At 47.4% G+C, this 22,405-nt stretch overlaps 2 protein-coding genes across 6 annotated transcripts in view; one reads left to right on the forward strand and one right to left on the reverse strand.

Moving 5' to 3' along the window:
- The first annotated feature begins 342 nt into the window (after positions 1–342).
- On the forward strand, positions 343–21,755 carry PRC1 (protein regulator of cytokinesis 1). Of its 4 annotated transcripts, none has more exons than XM_057303609.1 (15): positions 343–583; positions 7,629–7,761; positions 7,985–8,107; positions 9,492–9,725; positions 9,803–9,973; positions 10,449–10,598; positions 11,304–11,451; positions 12,226–12,362; positions 14,255–14,350; positions 15,661–15,807; positions 16,002–16,112; positions 17,869–17,979; positions 18,537–18,713; positions 19,034–19,075; positions 20,586–21,755. In XM_057303609.1, exons 1-15 carry the CDS (start codon positions 573–575, stop codon positions 20,655–20,657), a joined length of 1,863 nt encoding a protein of 620 aa, XP_057159592.1. In that variant the 5' UTR covers positions 343–572; the 3' UTR covers positions 20,658–21,755. The 4 variants fall into 4 exon arrangements, with proteins under 4 accessions (XP_057159592.1, XP_057159595.1, XP_057159593.1 ...); XM_057303612.1 differs by having other exon boundaries at positions 421–583; positions 18,537–18,636; positions 20,586–20,672; XM_057303610.1 differs by lacking the exon at positions 19,034–19,075 and having other exon boundaries at positions 421–583.
- The window catches only part of RCCD1 (RCC1 domain containing 1), a 29,524-nt gene continuing 22,302 nt past the window's right edge, over positions 15,184–22,405 (reverse strand). For both annotated transcript variants that reach the window (XM_057303615.1, XM_057303614.1), the window contains 2 exons: positions 21,742–21,807; positions 15,184–17,660 (listed from right to left, as the gene is read on the reverse strand). In XM_057303615.1, the coding sequence (XP_057159598.1) occupies positions 17,587–17,660; positions 21,742–21,807 (140 nt within the window). In that variant the 3' untranslated portion in view covers positions 15,184–17,586. The remainder of the gene's footprint in view (positions 17,661–21,741; positions 21,808–22,405) is intronic.

Consider the following 22,405-nt stretch of genomic DNA (forward strand, 5'->3'; position numbering starts at 1 on the left):
CCGCACGTGGGGAAGGCTGCCACCAAAGATTAGCTCCGGGCTCGCCATCTGCCCGCGCGAGGGAAACGAGTTAAAGCGCCGGGCTTTCCCGCTGAGCCGGTTCCTGCCCTTCCCGCTGGCTGCGGTTCTCGCCCCCTTCCGGCGGCCTCCGGGCGGCGGCCAGAGCTTCGAATCCAAACAGCGCGGGGACGGGGTGGGGCGGACACTCTGCCTCCGGCTTGGGGCGGGGCGGCGCGGGAGGGACGTCCCTCCAGGCTCCGCCGAGACCCGGCGCACGCGCAGACAGCTACCCCACCGCCGGTCGGAGAGCGAGCGTTTCCCACGCCCAGCGCGCGAGACCCAGCTCAGAGCCCCGGGGCGCCGGGGGCGGGGCTTGGTGAGGAGCGACGGTTCAGGGCGCCAATCGCGGAGCTGCTCCGCCTTCGGGCTCGGTTTGAAATTCCGCGGTGACCTAACGGCTCGCGGAGCCGTGGCCTGGAGCAACACAGCCGGTCCTTGGGGGAGGTTGCTGCGCTCAACCCCGCGTGGAGGAGGTCTGGGGCCTCGACGGCCGGCTGCTTGGAGCGTCCGCCATGAGGAGAAGGTGCGGGCTGCGGGAGGGTCGAGCGGACGCGGGAGGGAGCGACCCCCGTCCCGGGTGCGGGGTCCCCGAGGCGGCCCGGGGCGCGGGTGGTACGTCAGCCCGCGCCGAGTGAAGCCCGGGCGCGGCCGGCAGAGCTGGGGAGCGCCGAGCTGGCTCCGGGGCCGAGCGCCCGGACGCGGAGGAGGCGAGACCTGCGGCGCACCGGCCCCGGCGGCCACGGGCCCCCGAGGCCCAGACGCACCCGAGGTGTCCGCGAGCCCCGCCCGCCCGCTGGCCTCTCAGCTGCTGCCTCTTGGCACCTGCGGCCTGTTCTAAGTCCTGCGTCTCTTGTGGTCCGGTTGCTCGCTTCTCTTTAAGTAAGGCCGTCAGGTGTTCCGTTTATCCGTGTCTTCCGCGGGGTCGGTCTGCAGTGCTAACGTTTGACCTGACTTGGACAGATAGCCGGGTTTCCTTGCAAGTTCAGGAACTCCATTAAGGAATTCCTCTCCGGTGTTTTTCACGACTCCCCCGGCCGTGCTGGGGAAGGGGCGGCCGACCTGAAGTGGGGGTCAGACTCGCCACACCGAATGTCTGTTGTCTCCTACCTCCTTTCTCCTCTCGATTTCCCCTCTGTAGCACTTACTGCCACTTAATGGAAGGTTTGCTTATTTATCACCTTTCTTTTGCTCTCAGAATGTCAACTCCAAAAGGGCAGGGATGTCAGCTTGTTCTAAAATAAAGATAATACCAGAGTATAGGGCTCTCGTGTTAAGAGCGATAAAAACGTTAATCCTACTTTCTGAAAGGGGTGGGTGAGGCACTGTGATGATTCATTATAGTTTGTAGTTATTGGCCAGGCTGATTGCTCTATGGCTGTAGAAGGTTCTTCCTTCCATAATTACTAATTCCCCTCGTTCTTTTTCAAGTGCTTGCCTTCTGGAGAATGGGAATTGAGTACAAATCATGTTACCATTAGAAAAACAGCCAGAGTTTTAAAGATAACTTCAATAAAGCTGTTTTTTTTTAATCTGGCCCATAATCTGCAGTGTTATTTGATTTGTGACTTAATTGAAAAACTTAGCTATGTTTACTAATTTAGTCAAATTACTTTTACAGAATTAAATGACATGAGATCTGTAGATCTCAGATCCAATTAAAACCAAAACAAATGTCTGTACAGCAAATGGACCGCTAACCTCAATCAGATAGATGGGCCACTAACTAAAAGCAGTATGCACACAATTTTTATTTTTATTTTTTTAAAAGATTTTATTTATTTATATGACAGAGAGACAGCCAGCGAGAGAGGGAACACAAGCAGGGGGAGTGGGAGAGGAAGAAGCAGGCTCCCAGCAGAGGAGCCTGATGTGGGGCTCGATCCCAGAATGCCAGGATCATGCCCTGAGCTGAAGGCAGACACTTAACGACTGAGCCACCCAGCTGCCCCGCACACAATTTTTATAATGAAAAAGTTAACCATCCCTCGGATTCGATTACTTGAACAAATCTTATTGGGCCCGTTGGAAAATGGGCATTTGGAATTACAGATCTTCTAGTTAGAAACCCTTCTCACTCGAGTACCGTTTTTCAAAGAATTAAAAAATGTTCCACCCTAAACAACATTCATACCAATTCTTATATCACCCTGACACCTCTTTCTTTCATTCCTAAGATTAGTCTTAACTTTGAAAAGACAGCCGCAGTCTCACTCCTCCCCAGCTCTGCTGCCACCGCCCTGGTCCGGGTCACCACCATTATCTCTTGCTGTGTTCCACTGGTCTTTTAATAGCCTCCCTGCTTCTGCCTTGGCCTCCTGAAGCTTATTGTCAACACAAGAGCCAAAATCCTCCAATGATTTCGTATTTTAGAGTAAAAGCCTCTCTCTGCCTTAAATCTCTGCTTGATTTCTCCACAGCTGGTACTACCATTTAATGTAAGATTTGCTTATTTATCACTTTTCTTTTACTGTTAGAATGTAAACTCCAAAAGGGCAGGGATGTCAGTTTTATTCAGTGCTGAATCCCAACACTTCGAATACACCTTGTATAAATAAACATTCAAGTAGTATTTTTGAATGAGTAACTTGACATTTCAAAAAAGTTGTATGATCATAAGATACCTCAGTGCCTTCACTGTGGATAATAATTCTCTTGGTGCAATTATATGCTGCCTGTAAATAGATTCAGGTAATTTCCTAAAAAGTACAAATTTGAGATTTTTATTCTTCTAACACATCACCAAAAAGCTGAGGATACTTAGACTACCTCCCAAGGACACAAACTGTTGTAAAAAGGTCCAATTTTTCCCAGTCTCTTGAAACTAAGTCACTGGACTGGAAAAGATCTCAAATGGTCTTTTTTTTTTTTTTTTTTTTTTTAAAGATTTTATTTATTTATTCGACAGGATAGAGACAGCCAGCGAGAGAGGGAGCACAAGCAGGGGGAGTGGGAGAGGAAGCAGCAGGCTCACAGCGGAGGAGCCTGATGTGGGGCTCGATCCCATAACGCCGGGATCACGCCCTGAGCCGAAGGCAGACGCTTAACCGCTGTGCCACCCAGGCGCCCCTCAAATGGTCTTTTAAATGATTTCTTACTTTTCGTGTAGCATGCAGTTTGATGGGTTTTAGTATATTTACAGAGTTGTGCAATTACCACCGCAGTTTTAGAACATTCTCATCAACCCTTCAGAAAGCCCATGCCCATTAGAGGTCAGTCCCTTTTCCCACCTTCCTCCCTCCGCACACCCCAGCCCCACAGAACTACCAGTCTACTTCTGTTTCTATAGATTTGCCTATTCTGGATATTTCATATAAATTGAATCCTATGATACATTGTCATTTGTGACGGGCTTCTTTCCCTTGGCGTGACGTTTTCCAGGTTTATCGCCGATAACGTTTCATTGGATAGGTGTATCACATTTACCTGTTCGTTAGTTGATGGCCATTTGGGGTTGTTTCTACTTTTTGCCTATTATAAAAATGCTGCTATAAACATTTGTATATGAGTTTTGTGGGACATGTTTTCATTTCTCTTGGGTAAATACCTAGGAATGGAATTTCTGGGTTATATGGTAACTCTGTGTTCAACTGAGGCACTGCTGGACTGTTTTCCAAGCAGGCTGCACCATTTTACATCCCCACCAGCAGTATCTGAGGGCTTCCGATTTCTCCGCATCCTTGTCAACACTTTTTTTTTTCTTTAACTGTCTTCTTTGTTATAGCCGTCTTGGTGCCTGTGAGGTGTATCTCCTTGTGGTTTTGATTTGCATTTCACTAGCGGCTGGTGATGTTCAGTGTGGTCACGTGCTTATTGGCCACTATGTATCTTCTTTGGAGAAATGTTTGTTCGGGTTCTTTTACCATGTGCTAGGTTTTTATGCTTCGGAAAAGTGATCACTTCATCCTCTGTTTTACATAGCTAGGCAGCACTGCTTTTAAGTCTGTCTGTCAGTATGTGGGAGCTCATGAGCTGAAGGTAGCTGGAACCTAGAGGCATAATGAGCCCTTGGCAGGAACTCCAGGCCATTCATTTTACATTTATTGAACCATTGCTGTGCGTTAGGATCTAGTAAAAGGAAGATGGATAAGACCTGGCAGTCTTTGCCCTTGAGTCTATGGTCTACACGGTGGACGGGGGCCGTGTCGGGGGGAATGACCGTGAGGCATCCACAGCTGCCCAAAGAAGGTGACGGCAGGCGGAAGGTAGTGTGCAGAAGCGTGGCGGCATCGTCCGCTGAGAGCTGCACGGGCTGGGGCGTGTCGGAAACGCTCAGAAGTTCCTTGGCTGGAGTGTTAGGGAGTGAGCGCTGAGAGAGATTAAGAGACAAACCTGAAGAGAGGTTTTGAAAGCCTTTCTTTTGAAAGTGGTTGAAGTGTTTCCTGAGGGCAATGGGAAACTTTGAAGGGAGTGGTTGAGCAGAGGCCTGACTGGATTTTGTTTTCAAGACACCCCAACCGTCCTAGCTGTGCGGGTGGCGAGGGTGGGGGCCAGCCTGGAACAGACTGTGCCCCACTCCCTAAAGTAGTGCCCCTCAGAGCAGTGCCCTGGGCTGGTCTGGCTCAACACGGTGTTTTACATTCAGATTGGATTTTGACCACAGGTGAGATCTTGTAGGTTATTTTTAATAAAATGCAAAGATTGGGATTTTGATTTTTGCATTTTTTTAAAGATTTTATTTATTTATTTGACAGAGAGAGAGACAGCCAGCGAGAGAGGGAACACAAGCAGGGGGAGTGGGAGAGGAAGAAGCAGGCTCCCAGCAGAGGAGCCTGATGTGGGGCTCGATCCGAGAACACCAGGATCACGCCCTGAGCCGAAGGCGGACTCTTAACGACTGAGCCACCCAAGCGCCCCTGATTTTTGCATTCTTTTGTCTTAAAATTGGAGTGCCTGGGGAGGCCCTGTAGTTAAACTTAGCTAATTGAGATTAGAATAATTAACTTTAGTTGATTGAGATTAAATAAATGCCTTATTACCTGTTAACATTTCTAAAATGAATGGAGTACAATAAATTCTTTGAAACACTATTCGCTATCTGGATGTTGATATTAGCCATCTGATATAGACAACTGGAGTTTGTGCCAAAGCTTTTCTTCATCTAGGAGAGGCGACCTAATTTTTTTTTTCTTTTGATAGGCAACCTTTAAATTGGGATTCTTGGCTAGAAAAATGTCTTAGATGTGAAAATATTAAAACCTATGGAGAAACTGCTATTCTTGGAGATCCAGGCCGGTGACTTGAATACCCAGAGGCACAAGGGGGCCAATGAGAGCCTTGAGCCCCTCGTTTGCACACGAAGAGATTGACTTGTTCTGGGCCTCACTGCTACTGGTAGCAAAACACGTCCACCTTCTAGTTTCTCTGGAGCCAGAGCAGTGTCTTCGTTAGCCATTTGTACCTAAGAAAGGAAAGAAAATTTCTCTGTTTTTTGAATGTTACGTGAAGCAGACTAATGGTTATCATTTTTTTTTTTATTTTTTATTTTTAAAGATTTTATTTATTTATGTGACAGAGAGACAGCCAGCGAGAGAGGGAACACAGCAGGCGAGTGAGAGAGGAAGAAGCAGGCTCCCAGCAGAGGAGCCCGATATGGAACTCGATCCCGGAACGTCGGGATCACGCCCTGAGCCGAAGGCAGACGCTTTAACGACTGCGCTACCCAGGCGCCCCTGTTATCATTTTTAAAGTAAAATTTTTTTTTTTAAGATAAAATAAAAGGTGCCCAGTTAAATTTATATCAGATAAACAATGACTTTTTTAAAATAAACTTTTCGTAATTGAAGAATAACATACAGAAACGTGCATAAATCCAAGTGCCAACTCTCGATTTTCACAAAGTCAGCACACACCTATGTAACCAGTGCTCCTCGTATCCCCGCCCAGTCACCACCTCCCAGGACAATGGCGACCACCAGCCTGACTACTGAAAGAATGCCTTGGTTTTGCCTGTGTTTGAATTATAAAAATGAAATCACGTGGTAATATATGCTTGCTTGTCTCACTTGTTTCACTCAAACGGTTTTTCCTTTTCTTCCCCAACTTTGTTTGTTTTTCACATTAGTTTTGTTTTACCTCCTTTTTTCCCCAAGATTTTATTTATTTGAGAGAGAGAGAGAGAGAGAGAACACGCGTGAGTGGGAGGGAGGCGCAGGAGAGAATCTCAAGCAGACTCTGTGCTGAGCCAGGAGCCTGAGTCAGGGCTTGATCTCACGACCCTGAGCTCATGACCCTAGCTGAAATCAAGTGTCGGACACCCAGCCAACTGAGCCACCCAGGCACCCCCTGACCTCCTTTTTTGTTTTTTTAGATTTGAGGCATAGTTTACATACAGTAAAATTAACTCATTTTACATGTATAGTTTGAATTTTGGTCATTATATACAGTTAGGGAATCACCGTCTAGATCTAGGACCATTCCATCACCGTAAAAAAGATTCCTTGTGCCTTTTTGCTGTCGATCTCCTGCTCCGATCCCAGGCTTTCTTTTACTATAACTTTTGTTTTTCTAGAATTTCATAAAATGGAATCCTATAGTATGTAGTCTTTTTGCATTTGACGTCTTCACTTAGCATAGTTGAACAGAATATTCCTGAGACTTAGTCATGTTGTGTCTTCATTGCTGTGTTATTCCATGGTAGGAACGCACTGTTTATTCTGTCGGTGGACCTCAGGTCGCTTCTGCTCTTACGCCGTTGTGAGTAGTGCCGCTCTGACCCCCCCGTGCGTGTCTTTAGCACGAGTCTGTCCGTGTCTGCTGGGCCCGCGTGCGGAAGTGGAACTGCTAGGTTCGGCTTCAGTAGGTGCTGCCGGCAGGCTTCAAAGTGGTCGTACCAGTTTCCAGTCCAGACCAGTAGTGTGCGAAAGCCCGGGTTTTGCTGTATCCTCACCAACACTTGAGGTGTGTCTTTTGTAATTTCAGCCATTCTGTAAGTCAGTAGTTGTACCTTAAGAACAACAAAATCGTAATAAATTGCCAGCTATTTTATAGGAGCTTCTCACCAACCAAGCTCTTGCGTTAGCTGGGAGATTATTTTGTGTGGTTTGTCTTTCTTTTTTAAGTCATCTCTACACTCAGCATGGGGCTCGAACTCACAACCCTAAATTCAAGAGTCATATGTTTTGCTAAGCCAGCCAGGCACCCGTCTGTTTTTCTTTATAATTCTGTATTGTACTGTCACAGGCAGAATTGTTGATGGAAGTCCTGATTCTGAATATTATCGAGAAGATTGAATTACCGGGCGCCTGGGTAGCCCAGTTGGTTGAACATCGACTCTTGATCTCAGCCCAGGTGTTGAGCTCAGGGTCATGGGTTCAAGCCCCATGTTGGGTTCCATGCTGGGCGTGGAGCCTACTTAAGAAGAAGAAGATTGCATTTCCACAGTGTAAGGCGATACTGAATTTTGCTTTGCCAGTGTTGTGTTCCAGAAGAGGAGCTGTTAAAGCTAAATGCTTGTTTTCAGTTTGTTTTAGCCTGAGGCCACCGAGAAAGGAATCTATTTAGTTTATGTAAATACTGCTTTCAGTCTGGAGGCAGTGGCTCTTGTTACTGGCCTCTCTTTTGCTTTTCAGTGAGGTGCTGGCGGAGGAGTCCATAGTATGTCTCCAGAAAGCTCTGAATCACCTTCGGGAAATCTGGGAATTAATTGGGATTCCAGAGGACCAGCGGTTACAAAGAACTGAGGTTGTAAAGAAGCATATCAAGGTGCGTTGAGTAGTGCTTGTCTGTTTGCAGTGTGGGCACTGGTGTCCCGTCCGAGATGGCTGTGGAAGGGACACCGGAATGTCACAAGCTCTTCCGGGTTTTGTTTCTATGGAAGTCCTTTCTTAAGAATTTGTAATTAGGAAGGTTTTGGTGTTATTGGTTTGGGTTTTTCTTTTTTTTCCCCATTGACCCCAAACTTTTGTGAGACTGTTTTCTCTGGTAGGACCTCCTGGATATGATGATTGCTGAAGAGGAAAGCCTGAAGGAAAGGCTCATCAAAAGCATTTCCATCTGTCAAAAAGAGCTGAATACCCTGTGCAGCGAGTTACACGTCGAGCCATTTCAGGTACGTGGTGGGGCTCGGGGGCTTCTGCTTGGTCTGAGATTTAGGAAGGAACTCTGACTTGGGGCTGCAGGTGGAAGGCTTCCTTGTAGAATCTTGGCCATAAAAAGTGGGGAGAATTTGCCACCTAGTTAATCAGTTCAGCAGCTTTCACTTATGTAAAGAGTCGCCCTGTTAGAGGTGGAACAGCTAGTAAGTGTTGGCAATCCTTTGATCAAAAACAAGCTTCCTCTTGCTATCATTTTGCAGGGCGTATAACTTTTTTTTTTTTTTTAACGCTAAGGAAAAGCTAGGTACAGATGGTACTATGCTATAGTCTTTCTCTGAAAGAAAATGAAAAGCATGGGGCACCTGGGTGGCTCAGATGGTTAAGTGTCTGCCTTTGGCTCAGGTCATGATCCCAGGATCCTGGGATCCAACCGCACATGGAGCTCCCTGCTCCGCGGGGAGCCTGCTTCTCCTCTGCTTCTACTGCTCCCCCTGCTTGTGCTCTCTCAGTCTCTCTGTCAAATAAATAAAATCTTTAAAAAAAAGAAAGAAAGAAAGGAAGGAAGGAAAGGAAGGAAGGAAGGAAAGAAAGAAAAGAAAGAAAGAAAGAGAAAAGAAAGAAAGAAAGAAAATGGAAAGCACTACCTAGGAAGCAAAAGTGACTAGTGATACAAGGGAAAGTTACCAAAATACCTGTCTTTGTGGGTTTTTTTCTTTTTTTTTTTTAATTTTTTAAAATATTTTATTTATTTATTTGACAGAGAGAGAGAGACAGCCAGCGAGAGAGGGAACACAAGCAGGGGGAGTGGGAGAGGAAGAAGCAGGCTCATAGCAGAGGAGCCTGATGTGGGGCTCGATCCCATAACGCCGGGATCACGCCCTGAGCCGAAGGCAGACACTTAACGACTGAGCCACCCAGGCGCCCCAGAGCATCACGTTTTGAACTAAATATACTACACGACAGCTAACTCAAAGCAAGCTTTCCAAGCACTTTCACCTCTTGCGAAAGTGCCTGGTGCCTTTCCTTATTTGAGACTGTTCTTAGGGATTGCTCTCTGTGCCATATTTTGTTGGCCAAGAGTTGACTTATTTGTAAGTTTAACTAGAAGTCTGTCATCCTGGAGGCACCTGGGTGGCTCAGTCGGTTAAGCCTCTGCCCTCAGCTTGGGTCATGATCCCGGGGTCCTGGGATTGAGCCCCATGTTGGGCTCCCCGCTTGGCAGGGAGGCTGCTTCTCCCTCTCCCCACTCGTGCTCTCTCTTGCTCACTCTCTCAAATAAATAAATAAAATCTTAAAAGAAAAAAAAAAGTCTGTCATCCTAGCCCTCTTCCATTGTCCTTCTCTTCATTTGAAGACATCCACTTGGAACCTTCTCACCTGGTACATTGTCTCCTTCAGGAAGAAGGAGAGACGACCATCTTGCAGCTAGAAAAGGATTTGCGCACTCAGGTAGAACTGATGCGAAAACAGAAAAAGGAGCGAAAACAGGAACTGAAACTACTTCAAGAGCAAGATCAAGAGCTGTGTGAAATTCTGTGCATGCCCCACTATGACATCGACAGCACCTCAGTTCCCAGCTTAGAAGAGCTGAGCCAATTCAGACAACACGTGGCCACGCTGAGGGAAACGAAGGTAAGTGCTTGCATTCATATTTCCTAAAATTCAGTTTTGACTTTCCTGTAGGTACTTGTAATCATTTTATTTCATAGGCGTCTAGACGCGAGGAGTTTGTCAACATAAAGAGACAGATCATCTTGTGTATGGAGGAATTAGATCACACCCCAGACACAAGCTTTGAAAGAGATGTGGTGTGTGAGGATGAAGATGCTTTCTGCTTGTCTCTGGAGAATATTGCTACACTACAGAAGTTGCTTCGGCAGGTAATGACTACTCACACGATGGCCTGGGGTCTCCACAGTGTCCAGAGAGCTGAAAAAACTGACAGTTTTTCCTTCAGTCTTAAATAAGCCAGCGTAAGTTAAAAGAGTGAGGGAGGATAAAGATAGTAAATGATACATAACCTCGGGGTTTTTTGTCTTTTTTTTTTTTTTAACAAAAAATTTGTGGCTCTAAGAATGTGAAATTGAATTTTTGGATGAACTAATATTAGTCATGTGAATTAGCTTAGTATTTAATTTTTTTATTTAAAAATCTGAATCCTAATTCTTGGGGCTTGAGATCCTCCCGTAATGGCAGCCATACAGTTTGTGTTCAGAAGTCACGAAAACACACTTTTTTACACTCTAGTAAAAGTGCTTCTTCTCCATGTGGGTCCAGACATTTCTTTGTGGGAAGCCACAGGGCTGGCCTTTGTGATGCTGTCTTTGCCATAACCATTGGCTCTCCTTGCTACAGCTGGAAATGCGAAAATCACAAAACGAAGCAGTGTGTGAGGGTCTGCGAGCTCAGATCCGAGAGCTCTGGGACAGGTTGCAGATACCTGCAGAAGAGAGAGAAGCTGTGGCCACGGTTATGACTGGGTCGAAGGCCAAGGTCAGGAAAGCGGTAAGAAAGCCAATGGGCACTGGGTCAGCAGTCTCTACGAGTGTCAGGTGTATTGTCTTCAACAGTGTCTGCCTCGAGCGAGCCTGTTTTTTGTTTTGTTTTAAAGATTTATGTATTTATTTGAGAGAGTGCGCAGAGTGTGCGAGAACACAAGCAGGCAGGGAGGGGCAGAGGGAGAGGGCAGGGAGCCCAATGTGGGGCTCGATCCCAAGACCCTGAGCTGAAGGCAGACGCTTAACCGACTGAGCCACCCAGGCACCCCGAGAACCTGTTTTTAAGGCCAGCATTAGACAAGGGTGGCCGTGGCCGGCTCGTCTTCTGTCCTTTGTGTACATTTCTTAGGTTTCTGGCTCCTATGATATCAGTGCTATAAAAAGTGTTGATTGGGGCTCCTGGGTGGATCAGTGGGGTGGGTGTCCAACTGTTGATTTTGGCCCAGGTCATGATCTCAGGGTCGGGGGATCCAGCCCCACACCCAGCTCAGAGCCTGCTCAGGATTCTGTCCCTCTCTGCCATTCTGCCGTGCACAGGCACGCACATTCTCACCTCTCTTTTAAAAAAAAAAAAAAAAAAAAGTGTTGATTTACCTCTGTGGCTTGTGTTGTAATTTTATTTAAACGGGAGTTGGGGGTGCTTTTGAACTTCTGTATTCCTACGTGAAAGTGAGCGTATGGCGAGCACCTTTACCAAGTCTCCTTGTTACAGCTGCAACTGGAAGTGGATCGGTTGGAAGAACTGAAGATGCAGAACATGAAGAAAGTGATTGAGGCAATTCGAGTGGAGCTGGCTCAGTACTGGGACCAGTGTTTCTACAGCCAGGAGCAGAGACAGGCTTTTGCCCCTTACTATGCTGGTTCGTACACAGGCGGCAGTCTTGCTGCGGCCTCCTCGCTTGTCTATATGAGGGCAGACATACCAGCGCGTATTTCCTCCACTGAACAGATCGAGCTGCCTTTTCAAGCCACGCAGCATAAATTGCCATTCCCGTGTAATTAACATGTGCAAATGCCGCCAGGAAATACGGGGGCTCTTGATTTCTGAAGTAGGAGATCACCGTAGCCTGCAGTTGTGAGGCTCAAGTCTGGCGGGGGCTTACTCTATGCCAGGTGCGGCGCCAAACCCTTAACCGTTGTCTCACTTAATCCTCACCTCAAGAGGTGAGGACACGAAGGCACGTAACCGTTCAGCAACTTAACCCAGAGGCCCATAGCAGGTAAACAACGGAGTCCACGGAGCTGAGCCCATGGAGTCCATCCCCAAGAGCTCCACAGAATTCTAGTCTGACCTACACTGAGTATAAAGATGAAATTGTACTCAGTTTTTAGACATTTTCTGTGAGCAGCCTGGAAAGGAAGACTATGAAGGAAACCTAGAATTAGGCAAGAGGTGACACAGAGCTTTGAGAATCTTCATCATGGTCACCCACACCCTAGCTCCCTCCTCCCCCCAGACTGATCATGTGGCAGAGCTGGCTTTATCATCCACAGTATATACTTGTTCACGTGTCACTTTTACTATAAGGAAGAAGAACTGACTTCCATTTTAGGAGGATGAGGTCAGGGATTAGTAAATTGGGATACTAAACACTAGGGGAAGGTTTTTGAACGACTGGGCCTGTATCTTGCAGACGACTATACAGAAAATCTGCTGCAGCTCCATGATGCTGAGATTGTGCGGTTAAGAAACTACTATGAGGTTCACAAAGAACTCTTTGAAGGTGTCCAGAAGTGGGAAGAAAGCTGGAAACTCTTCTTGGAGTTCGAGGTACCGCCCTAGCTTCTGTTTCCCTGGAGTGCAAACAAGTGTGAAGGCCTGCCCTGCGCACGGTCAGAATCCACTCTGCTCTTTACCAGGTTCCTAACACCCTGTCTTCATCACTGAGTCTCTGAGTTGTGCTAACCCAGCTGTGTTCGCGCAGCTCCTGTGTGAGAACATAGAAGAACAAAATCGGTGCCTCACTGAGGCATAAAGGAAGTCCACAGGTGGGGCGTTGGGGCAGGTGCGGCTGTTCTGCAGTCGGTGGCGTCCCAGGTTCTCCAGCCCATGGCTCCCCCATCATTACGGGGTGGCCCTTACCTCAGGTTCAGGGAAGCTCTAGAGCTCCTGCTGTTGCACGCCAAGCACGGCCCCTCCAGCCCCTCGAGCCCCTCCGAGGGCGCTTGCCGCCACTTCTGCTTGCACGGCGCACCAGCCGCTGGTGAGGCTGGGGGAGCTGCTGCCGCGGATCAACGCGGGTGCTCCGTACCGAGGAACGAGAGGACGGATGTGGGGCAGCCAGTTAATAGTTGCTACCATTCCAGTCTTCTTAGAAAGTTGCCTGGGTATTAGGGCACATCTGTATAGTCTGAATTCCTTTTCTTCTGATAGACTTGGCACTCACAGCTTTGCTCAGGGCTTTTCCGGGCTGTGGGCTGGGACCTGGATGAGCCAGACGACACGTGTAGGGCACACAGAGTCTTATTCTCAGAGCTTGAAAGGGGCCTTTAGAGGATCTGAGTTCAACTCCTACAAGGTTACAGGAGGGACACGAGGACTCACACGGAGAGGCCTGTGTGAGGTCTCACAGCTGTTTAAGAACAGATGTCCTAGTCCTCAGTGACTCCTTAACTTGTGTTTGAAAGCAAGAAGGAAGGGTAGGAAATGTCAGTAAAGAGCCAGATAAGTAAGTCTTGTTGACATGCCAGTATTTAAGGGAAAATAAACGAATTACCATCCCCTTTAGTTAGAGTTTATGGGCAGTTACCAATCAAGTGGTCTGGAAGGGAAACCATTTCTTTATAGGCTTTGCCCCCAAATTGTCAAGATTGTTTCTAAAGATTTCTGATGATCTCCAATGTTTGGGTGTATACATCTAATTTATATGTACAAATTACATGCTCAGATTACTGTTCTGATATACTGTATACATGATACAGAAACAAAAAACAGAAAATAAGAAGCCTAACACTTTACATTTTTACTTGCCTATTTTGTGAGTGTTAATTTCATAAAAACCGGATTATAAATCTCCTAACTGGGCACGTTTAAGCTGCATCGTCAATATGCTAAAAGTGAGTGGTCAAGTAGGGGTACCACTACCAAGCCCTCCTGAGTGTTGACCTCTCCCTTGTCCCTCCACATCTCATTCCCTATAGGTCACAAGTCCTCTTTGACATCTGAACCGAGAAAGGGAGGGAGCCAGTGATGTTGTGTATTATGTATTAAAGCCTATCTTCTATTTTTTTTTTAAAGATTTTGTTTATTTGAGAAAGAGAGAGGGAGAGAGCATGAGCCAGGGGGCAGAGGCAGAGGGAGAAGCAGACTCCCAGCTGAGCTGGGAGTCTCAAGTGGGTCTCAGTCCGGGAACCTTGTGATCATGACCTGAGTGGAAGGCCGATGCTTAACCAACTGAGCCCCCCAAGCCCCCACCTTACTTTTAGATTAAAAGGAAACCGTGGTTTTCCTGCCCACCCGTGGATGATCTTGCATGTGCCTGTGATGCCCCCCCCCCTCCTGTCTTAGACCACCACCATGCCTCACTGCTGACGGTGGATGGGGATGCAGAACTCTGAGCGTCTCCGTAGCACATATCAGTTCATGAGAGCAAGGAATCGTAGCAGAAGTTACTGGTCTGATCATCTCGGGGCTTACTCTAACTAAAAGGTATTTTTCCACAGAGAAAAGCTTCAGATCCAAGTCGATTTACAAATCGTGGAGGAAATCTTCTCAAAGAAGAAAAGCAACGAGCCAAGCTTCAAAAGACACTCCCCAAGGTAACATCGCCACTAAGTTTTTGGTGCTTGGCTACAAAATACCTTATCTTTTGTATATCCTTTGCTTTGAATTGTCTTGCCCCAGAACGGTCTTTTCTTCCAAAGCTTAGGCAAGGATGATAAGTATATCCCGAGCCTTCCTGGTGTAAGGACCTGAATATCAAGGTTTACCAGCTTTCTAGGGCTGCCATCGCAAAGTGCCCCAGACTGGGGGGCTTAACCAACAGAGATTTATTTTTTCACAACTCTGGAGGCTAGAAGTCTGAGATCAAAGTATCAATAGTGTGGGTTTCTTTTGAGGTCTTTCCGGCTTGTGGGTGACTTACTTGCCTTCTCCCTATATCTTCACGTGGCCTTCCTTCTGTCATATCTATGTCACATTTTCTCTTAACAAAGCCACCAGTCATGCTGGATTAGGACCCACCTGAATGACTTCATTTTAACTTCATTACCCGTATGTCCAAATAAAGCCACATTTTGAGATACTGGGGGAATTAGGCTTAAACATGAATTTGGGGAGGATACGATTCAGCCTGTAACATAAGGCAAGCTTTTGAGAAAGTGCTGTGGGCTTCATTACTGTTGAGTTTTTTCTTAAGATTTTATTCATTTATCAGAGAGAGAGAGAGAGAGAGAGCACGTGGGGTGGTGGGTGAGGGAGAAGGAGAAACAGACTCCCCGCTGAGCAGAGAGCCCAACGCAGGGCCTGATCCCAGGACCCGAGATCATGACCCAAGCCAAAGGCAGATGCTTAACTGACTGAGCCACCCAGGTGCCCCTACTGTTGTCTATTTTAATAGTAATTGTTAGCATTTATTGAATTAAGCGCCAGATACTGTTGCAAAAGTGTTTTCCATTTATTAATTCATTTAGTTGTCACAATGTCCTTGTGAGGTTGGTATCATTTCCACTTGTATAGATGAGGAAACAGAGGCCCTGAGAATGTAACTTGCCCACCTTTTCATAGCCAGTAAGAGGAAGATTCCAGATCAGAACCCAGGGAGTGGTGCTCTTAACCCACACTGCCGGTTTCGCGTTGCTGCTCTTGCCCAGCTGCTCTTGCTCCGGCTTCGGGCACCAAAAGCCTAGTGAGACTCTGGGTCCTTGCCTTTTCCTACCTTCACGTGTGTTATGAATAAACCATCCCCAGGCTTTGCGTCCTGGCCACTCTGACCTGGACCCCCCTGGATCCAGCACGTGCCGTTCCGCTCATGGTGTCTGGGGCGGAGTCCTCCTTTGGGAGAATCATTTCATTCAGGCTTCATACCAAAGATTTGAAGTAATTAGCATGGCCTTGTCTATGGTTCCAGTTGGAAGAGGAGTTGAAGGCACGGATTGAAATGTGGGAACAGGAGCATTCGAAGGCATTTGTGGTGAACGGGCAGAAATTCATGGAGTACGTGACGGAGCAATGGGAGATGCATCGGCTCGAGAAGGAGCGAGCCAAGCAAGAAAGAGTGAGCGAGCACAGTGTGGGACGAGGGCACCACGGGAATGTGAGCAGCCCAGGGTCTCTGCCAGGGATGGGGGTGGCTGAAGAGGTAGCCCTGGGTCCGGGGACTGGGCACTCGATTTCAGGCCCTGCTTCCGTCCCTTCTGAGGCCTGTTCCCTTCCTGAGATTTATCGCTGCCGCTTCTGACTTTCCCACAGCAACTCAAGAACAAGAAGCAGACCGAGACCGAGATGCTGTACGGCAGTGCCCCTCGGACCCCCAACAAGCGGCGAGGACCGGCGCCCCACACGCCGGGCAAAGTGCGCAGGGTGAGCACGCGGCTCTGCGGGCCGCTCTTTACGAGGGGCTGTCGAGGCTGCGGGCTCTTGGCCACCTCTTGCCTCCTGCCCTACAGACGGGGAAGGGTTTCGGGGCCTTCCGGGTTGGGTTACTCTAAAAGTATGAACGAAAGACTGTACTTAATCCCCAGTAGCAACTCGATAATGCCCGTCACGGAGTGGTGGTCGCTGGGATGTGTGCCTGCTGCTGAGGGCCTGGGTTAAACTCGGGGGGGACCACACTGCCGGCGAAGTCCTTCAGAGGTTCATCCTGGAATTCCAACAAGTGACCGTGGTACTCTGTGAAAGACTTTCATGTTTAGTAAATGGAATATTCAGTACTCCTTAATCTCTGGAGCAGGAAATCGGGGAGGATTTTAACCCTTTCTTTGATAACAAAGTAGAGCATTTATTTCCCTTCTCTTTCTTATTTTATAACATATAGTTTAAGAATCACCTGCAGGGGTGCCCGGCTGGCTCAGGCAGTAGAACATATGACTCTTGATCTCGGGGCTGGGAGTTCAAGTCCCATGTTGGGGGTAGAGTTTACTTAAAACAAATCACCTGCAGTAAATTCCAAGAGGACCACTGAGAATATTTGGTGTTTTTCTTGATTTTAAAAAAGCTTTTCAATAATGTATTTTTGCAAAATAGAGATCACATATAATTTGGATTTCTGCCTTTTCCCTACTTGGTGTTGGCTGTGATTTTTTTTTTTCATAGCATCAAACATTCTTCAAATATATGCTCGTTATTAGCTGTACATTCTGTCCTCTTGACATGCTCTCATTTATTAAACTAGCTCCCTATTGTTATTATATAGTTTTTCAAGATGTTATTTTTAAGATTTACTATCGTAAAGAGTGTGCATGCCCATGCTTGGGGCAGGGGGCAGGGAGAGAATCTCAAGCAGGCTCCTTGCCCAGCACAGAGCCCAACCCCGGGCTCGATCCCACGACCCTGAGATCACGACCTGAGCTGAAATCAAGAGTCAGATGCTCAACTGACTGAGCCACCCAGGCCGCCCCTACCTAAGAGTTTTGTTGTTGTTGTTGTTGTTTTTAAGTTTAGTTTTATTGAGTAAAATTGGCACATAAAGTGTACACTTTGGTAAGTTTTGACATATGTATACACCATGAACCCGTCCCCACGATCAAGCCTGTGAACACACCCATGGCACGCAGAGATGCCTCCTGCCCCTTCGTGCTCCCTGGCTCCCCACAGCCTGCGGCAGCCTCAGACTTGCTGTCGCCGCTGGCTAGTTTGCACTTTCTCACGTGTTATATGCGTGCACTCGCACGTATGTGCTCCCTTGTGGTCTGGTTCTTTCCTGTAGCATCGTTTCCGTGAGCCTCTTCTGTGTTGTTGCACGCTAACGGGGGCCGCCATTCCACTGCAGGACTTGACCGCAGTTTGCTTCTGTGCCTGTGGATGGACGTTTGGCTCTGCTGGGGTGTCCGGGCTGTTACACACAAAGCGGCCGTATTTGTACACAGGTCTTTGTATGGGTATCTGCTGTCATTTCTCTTCGGTAAACACCTAGATTTGATAGATTTAGAAACAAAATGGCTGTACCATCGTGTAGTTCAATCCGGATAGAAATCGGCTTTGAACACTTATCACAGGTTTCCTCAAAGCTTTTAACCGTGAAACCCATCTTTCTTAGACCGTTTCCTACATTCCTTTCTCCGAAGTGTAGGGATGGGCTGCTGAGCATGTTAACTGGGTTCTGTTTTTGTGTCCTTAGCTGAACACGACCACCATGTCCAATGCCACGGCCAACAGCAGCATTCGGCCTGTCTTTGGGGGGACAGTCTACCGTTCCCCCGTGTCTCGACTTCCACCTTCTGGCAGCAAGGTCAGTTGCTCTGTGTGCAAGGGCGTCACCACCACAGCTCCAGCCTGTCTACCCAGGGGCCCCACCTGAGTGTTCTAGTTTCTAAGATCCCTGGATTCAGTTTTCACTGAGATGCTGAGAGTAAGCTAGCTTATTTGTCAAAAACAAAACAAACACGAAAGAGAATGGTCATTCTGAACCCCAGTAGCATCATGGGAATCACTGGGACGTAATTCGGTGGGTTCAGCTCAAACCCTGGGCTTCAGCTGCTGCTGAGTGAGGTCCCTGTGCGTGGGTTCTAGTCCCGGCGACACTGGCTCACGAGACAGTCGGGTACACTCACAGAAGGAGAGTAGGGATGTGTGCTAAATGTCTTTCAGGGATTTTACAGACTGGGCTCAAGACAGGTACTCCGCAAATCATTAAGAATTCATATATTTTTTAAAACCACAAGTAAAGGATTACAGACACATGAATAATATAAAGACGTTATTAGCCTTTGGCCATTTGCACACACATGTGTACATGCGTGTGGGGTTGTTATAAGCATGATGCATGGATCTTTCTTTTCTCTGCAGCCAGTCATCACTTCTACTTGTTCGGGGAAAAAAACGCCCCGTGCTGGGAGGTATGGAGCCAACAAGGAGAACGTGGAGCTCAATGGCAGCATCCTGAGTGGTGGGTACCCCGCCTCGGCCCCCCTCCAGCGCAACTTCAGCATTAATTCTGTTGCCAGCACCTATTCTGAGTTCGCGGTAATTCACCTTTTCTAATATCTACCAGTCTCTGGGGAGCACACAGTTGGGGCAGAGTGGCTTTCTTCCCAAGGGCCCCCAGACGATTAGGACAGTTCTTTGGAGGCTGAGAATCCCTTTCCTGCCTTGACCATGGCATGGGGTCGGGTGGTCTAAGGGGATATATAAGAAGGAAGGTGGCGGCAGCAACTTGACATTTAACCTGGATCCTTCTGCTTAAGAAATACCATTCCCTGGCTGCAGGAGGTGACCCTTCTGACCACTGCCCTGGTGTTCTCTTGGTGGAGTTCTTGGTAATTGTCTTAATTCTTTGTTCTTAGAAGGATCCGTCCCTCTCTGACAGCTCCACTGTTGGGCTTCAGGTCTGTATGGCAACCCCTGCATGTACCATGTCCGTTTTCCAAACTCATCTGTCACATCTGCTGGCTTAATTCCCGTCTGGGCACGGAGCTACACTAACCAATCATCTCAGCTGTGCTATCATAGAGCCTCCCCCCGCCCCCAGAGGAAGCAGGAATTCCTAATGTGGAAATCAAAACTACTTTCTGACTTAAGTCCCAACAGCCTAACCTGCTGATTAACAAGAACACTTGTTCAGACTTGAATTGGATTCTCAGCCCTACCTAAAGTCAGGCAAAGTTGGTTTTTTTCATGTACTTCACACCAGAAGACCTTCACCCTCCCCAGCTGTGACATCCGAGGCCTCCACTGTGCTGGAAAGAATTAGAGGCCCCATCACATGGGGAGGGGAGCCCCAGCTGTGTGCTGCCTATCATGAGGTTCTTGGCCTGTGTGCTGATTATTTCCTGGAGTATATGTCTTACTAACCCCTTGGGGCTGAACTGCTGACTTTCTGTCTACTGTGAGCTAGCCAATGCTCATTTCCTTGCCTCCACCTGTTTCTACCACACTGAGCTGCTAAAGCATGCCTGTGGCACTGAAAAAGTGATTTTTCCAAAAACTCTTCAGTTCCTAGTAACCTGCTCCGTCCTTACTAACAGTTAACTGCAGTGCCCTTAACAATGTGTGTGCTCTTCCCTCAGTGTCTTCCTGCCGAGAGGGGAGGCTGCTCCGCCCTCCTGGGGGACACTGACGTAAAGCCATGGGGCCACCTGTCTCGCTGCAGTGATGGAGAATGGGGCAGCTGCCCAAGGCTAGAGCTTGTTTCGAACATTGAAACTAGCTCCATATTATGGCACTTTTTCCAAATCACATGAGCGGTATGGTTTTATTTCTAGAAGTGTGTGTCGCTCTGGCTAGCTGACTGCTGGCCAGAGGGTCCCACTTTCTCTTGCTTGCTTAGCCAAGCCCCTTATTACCCACTTGGGGCTTAAATGTACCTGCTTATCTTTATGGCAAGGCCTAGGGAGGGACGTTCACCTGGTTCTGGTCGCTGCGGCTGGTAGACTAACCACTACTAAGCTCTCTCTCCGTGGTCGTGCATATGCTTTAGCTGCTTCTATCCCATGTGCTCCAGCATGAGATCAAATCACCAGCAGGTTACAAGGCCCTCAGCCCCAGGGATTGGTAGATAGACGGTCTGGCCCATTGCTTTATAAAGGGCTTAAAAGACCAAAGGTTGTTGCCTGCCTAGCTTGACAACTCAGTACAGTACTTTGTGAAGTGTAAGGGGTTTCTCTTCGGTGAGGTTTTTAACAGGATGCACTGGCTAAGGAAAGGGGTCCCGGGTCCACGTGCACATGCGTAATCTCTGACTAACAGAATGGTGCTCAGAGTCTCTCATCGTATGTTCCTAACACAGCCTGTGCTGGAGAGGGACCTCGGACTCAGGGCAACACGAGCCCGTGTTTACAAGGGTGGGCATGAAGGAGAGGGACAGTACTGCCACTGACATTTTTTATTTTTCAACAGCGAGAACTTTCAAAGGCTTCCAAATCTGACGCTACTTCTCGAATCCTCAATTCGACCAACATCCAGTCCTGAGAAGCCCTGACCAGCCAGCCAGCTGTGGCTTCCTGTGCCTAGACTAGATCTAAATTATACAGCGGTGGCTTTGATTTTTCTTGAGTTTAGGTGTGCTTGAAAATCTAGACAGGTTCCACTATCATGGGCCTGACAGAAGTGAATGAGTTTACAGAGGAAAATCCATCATAGGTTTAGTGGGTCTTCAAAAACTTGGATTTTGTTTTGACCCAAGAAATACATTAAAACTTAGTTCATAGCGGTAAGTGCAAATTTTAGCAGATGGAACCTAATTTCTTTCTCTGCCCCATAATTCCACTTGCTGAAGCACGATCAGGGGTTGGCTGTATTTCACCTTGTGTAGGAAAATGATTGTGCCCATCCTTGGGGCCTGGGACATGAAGTCATATTTATTGCCTTGTACCCTTATAATTAGTAATTAACATCTTTTTTGCTTAGGGATGTTCCATTAATGCTATAGCTATGACAGCTTTGCTCTCACCTAAAGATCTGTCTCCACGACACAGGATAGCCTTCCTCCTGCTGAGGATGTGTGTGTGTCCGAAGTTGAGATGGCCTGACTTACTGCCAAAGAGGTGACAGGGAGGCTGGGAGCTCCTTTGTTAAATGGGGTACAGTTCTGTTCTAGAGTGCAATGCCCTTTGTGGGGTATGTGCGGACGCACGCATGCTTGTCTGAACTCTGTTTCTTTACTTTCTCTGGGTCGAGGCCCCCAGCCCTGTGCCCACTGTGCCAGAGTTCATCTACCCCCTGCAGTTGGCAGCCCTGTGGGGAGGCTGTTGGGGTGGGTTGGGCCCTTTCTGTCCCGGAGAGCTGGAACTTTGCACATATCAGTACCGGGGAGTTGTTTCTGCTAGAGCGTCCACATCTTCACCCACCCTACCGATCACTACTGCTCTCCCCGAAGCACTATTTATTCTTATTCTGTCTGCCCGTGCCCGTACTACTGTCAGCACATTCAATGGTTCTCGAAAGCTTACCGGCATGGGTTGGGTCTGTGTCAGCCATGCTGTTTAGACGTATACATGTCCTGTTTTTAAAAATATAAATATATTCTTAAAAATAAATTAATGTGTATACTTACCTTTCAAAAAGATACATGGTGGTGTTTTTTTGTTTTTTTCCCAAATCATTTTTTGGTCAGTTTGGTCTGTGGAAAACAGGAAAGACCAAAAGAACATATAAGAAATTTTTAGTCACAAGTGTGATTTTTATATTCTTTAATGCACTTATTTCTAAATTAAAAATTTTTTACTTTGAGAAAAGTATGAGAGAAAAAGTCCAACTCCTGATACCTAAATGGGCTGAAGTCGTATTAGGAAATTTCTGGCTGCATTGTTGTCTGTCCTTAACAGGATTAGCTTTTATAGGGGGAGGCTGCCTGGCCTTTTGGTTTTTTAACAGCCTTTATTTTGATTAGGAAATGCACACATGATCAAGTGTAGGCTGGGATAAGTCTTGATGTCGCATATGCACACCCATGAAACCATCGCCCCAACCAAGTCCTGAGATCCTAGGTTTTGCAAGAATCTTCTCCCAGTCTGGCTTCTCTTTTCATTCTTTTAACAGTGTTTCTGAAGAACAGAGGGTTAACTTTGATGAAGTCCCATTTTCCCTTAGATTGTGATTTTGTTCTAAGAAATCATAACCTAACCCAAGAGGTAACGGTTTTCTAGAAGTTTAAAATTTCAGATTTTACATTTATGTCTGATCCGTTCTGGCTGTGTATCCCTGCGCGTGGCTCCAAG

This window comes from Ursus arctos, unplaced genomic scaffold (genome assembly GCF_023065955.2).
Source record: "Ursus arctos isolate Adak ecotype North America unplaced genomic scaffold, UrsArc2.0 scaffold_28, whole genome shotgun sequence".
Classification (NCBI taxonomy): domain Eukaryota; kingdom Metazoa; phylum Chordata; class Mammalia; order Carnivora; family Ursidae; genus Ursus; species Ursus arctos.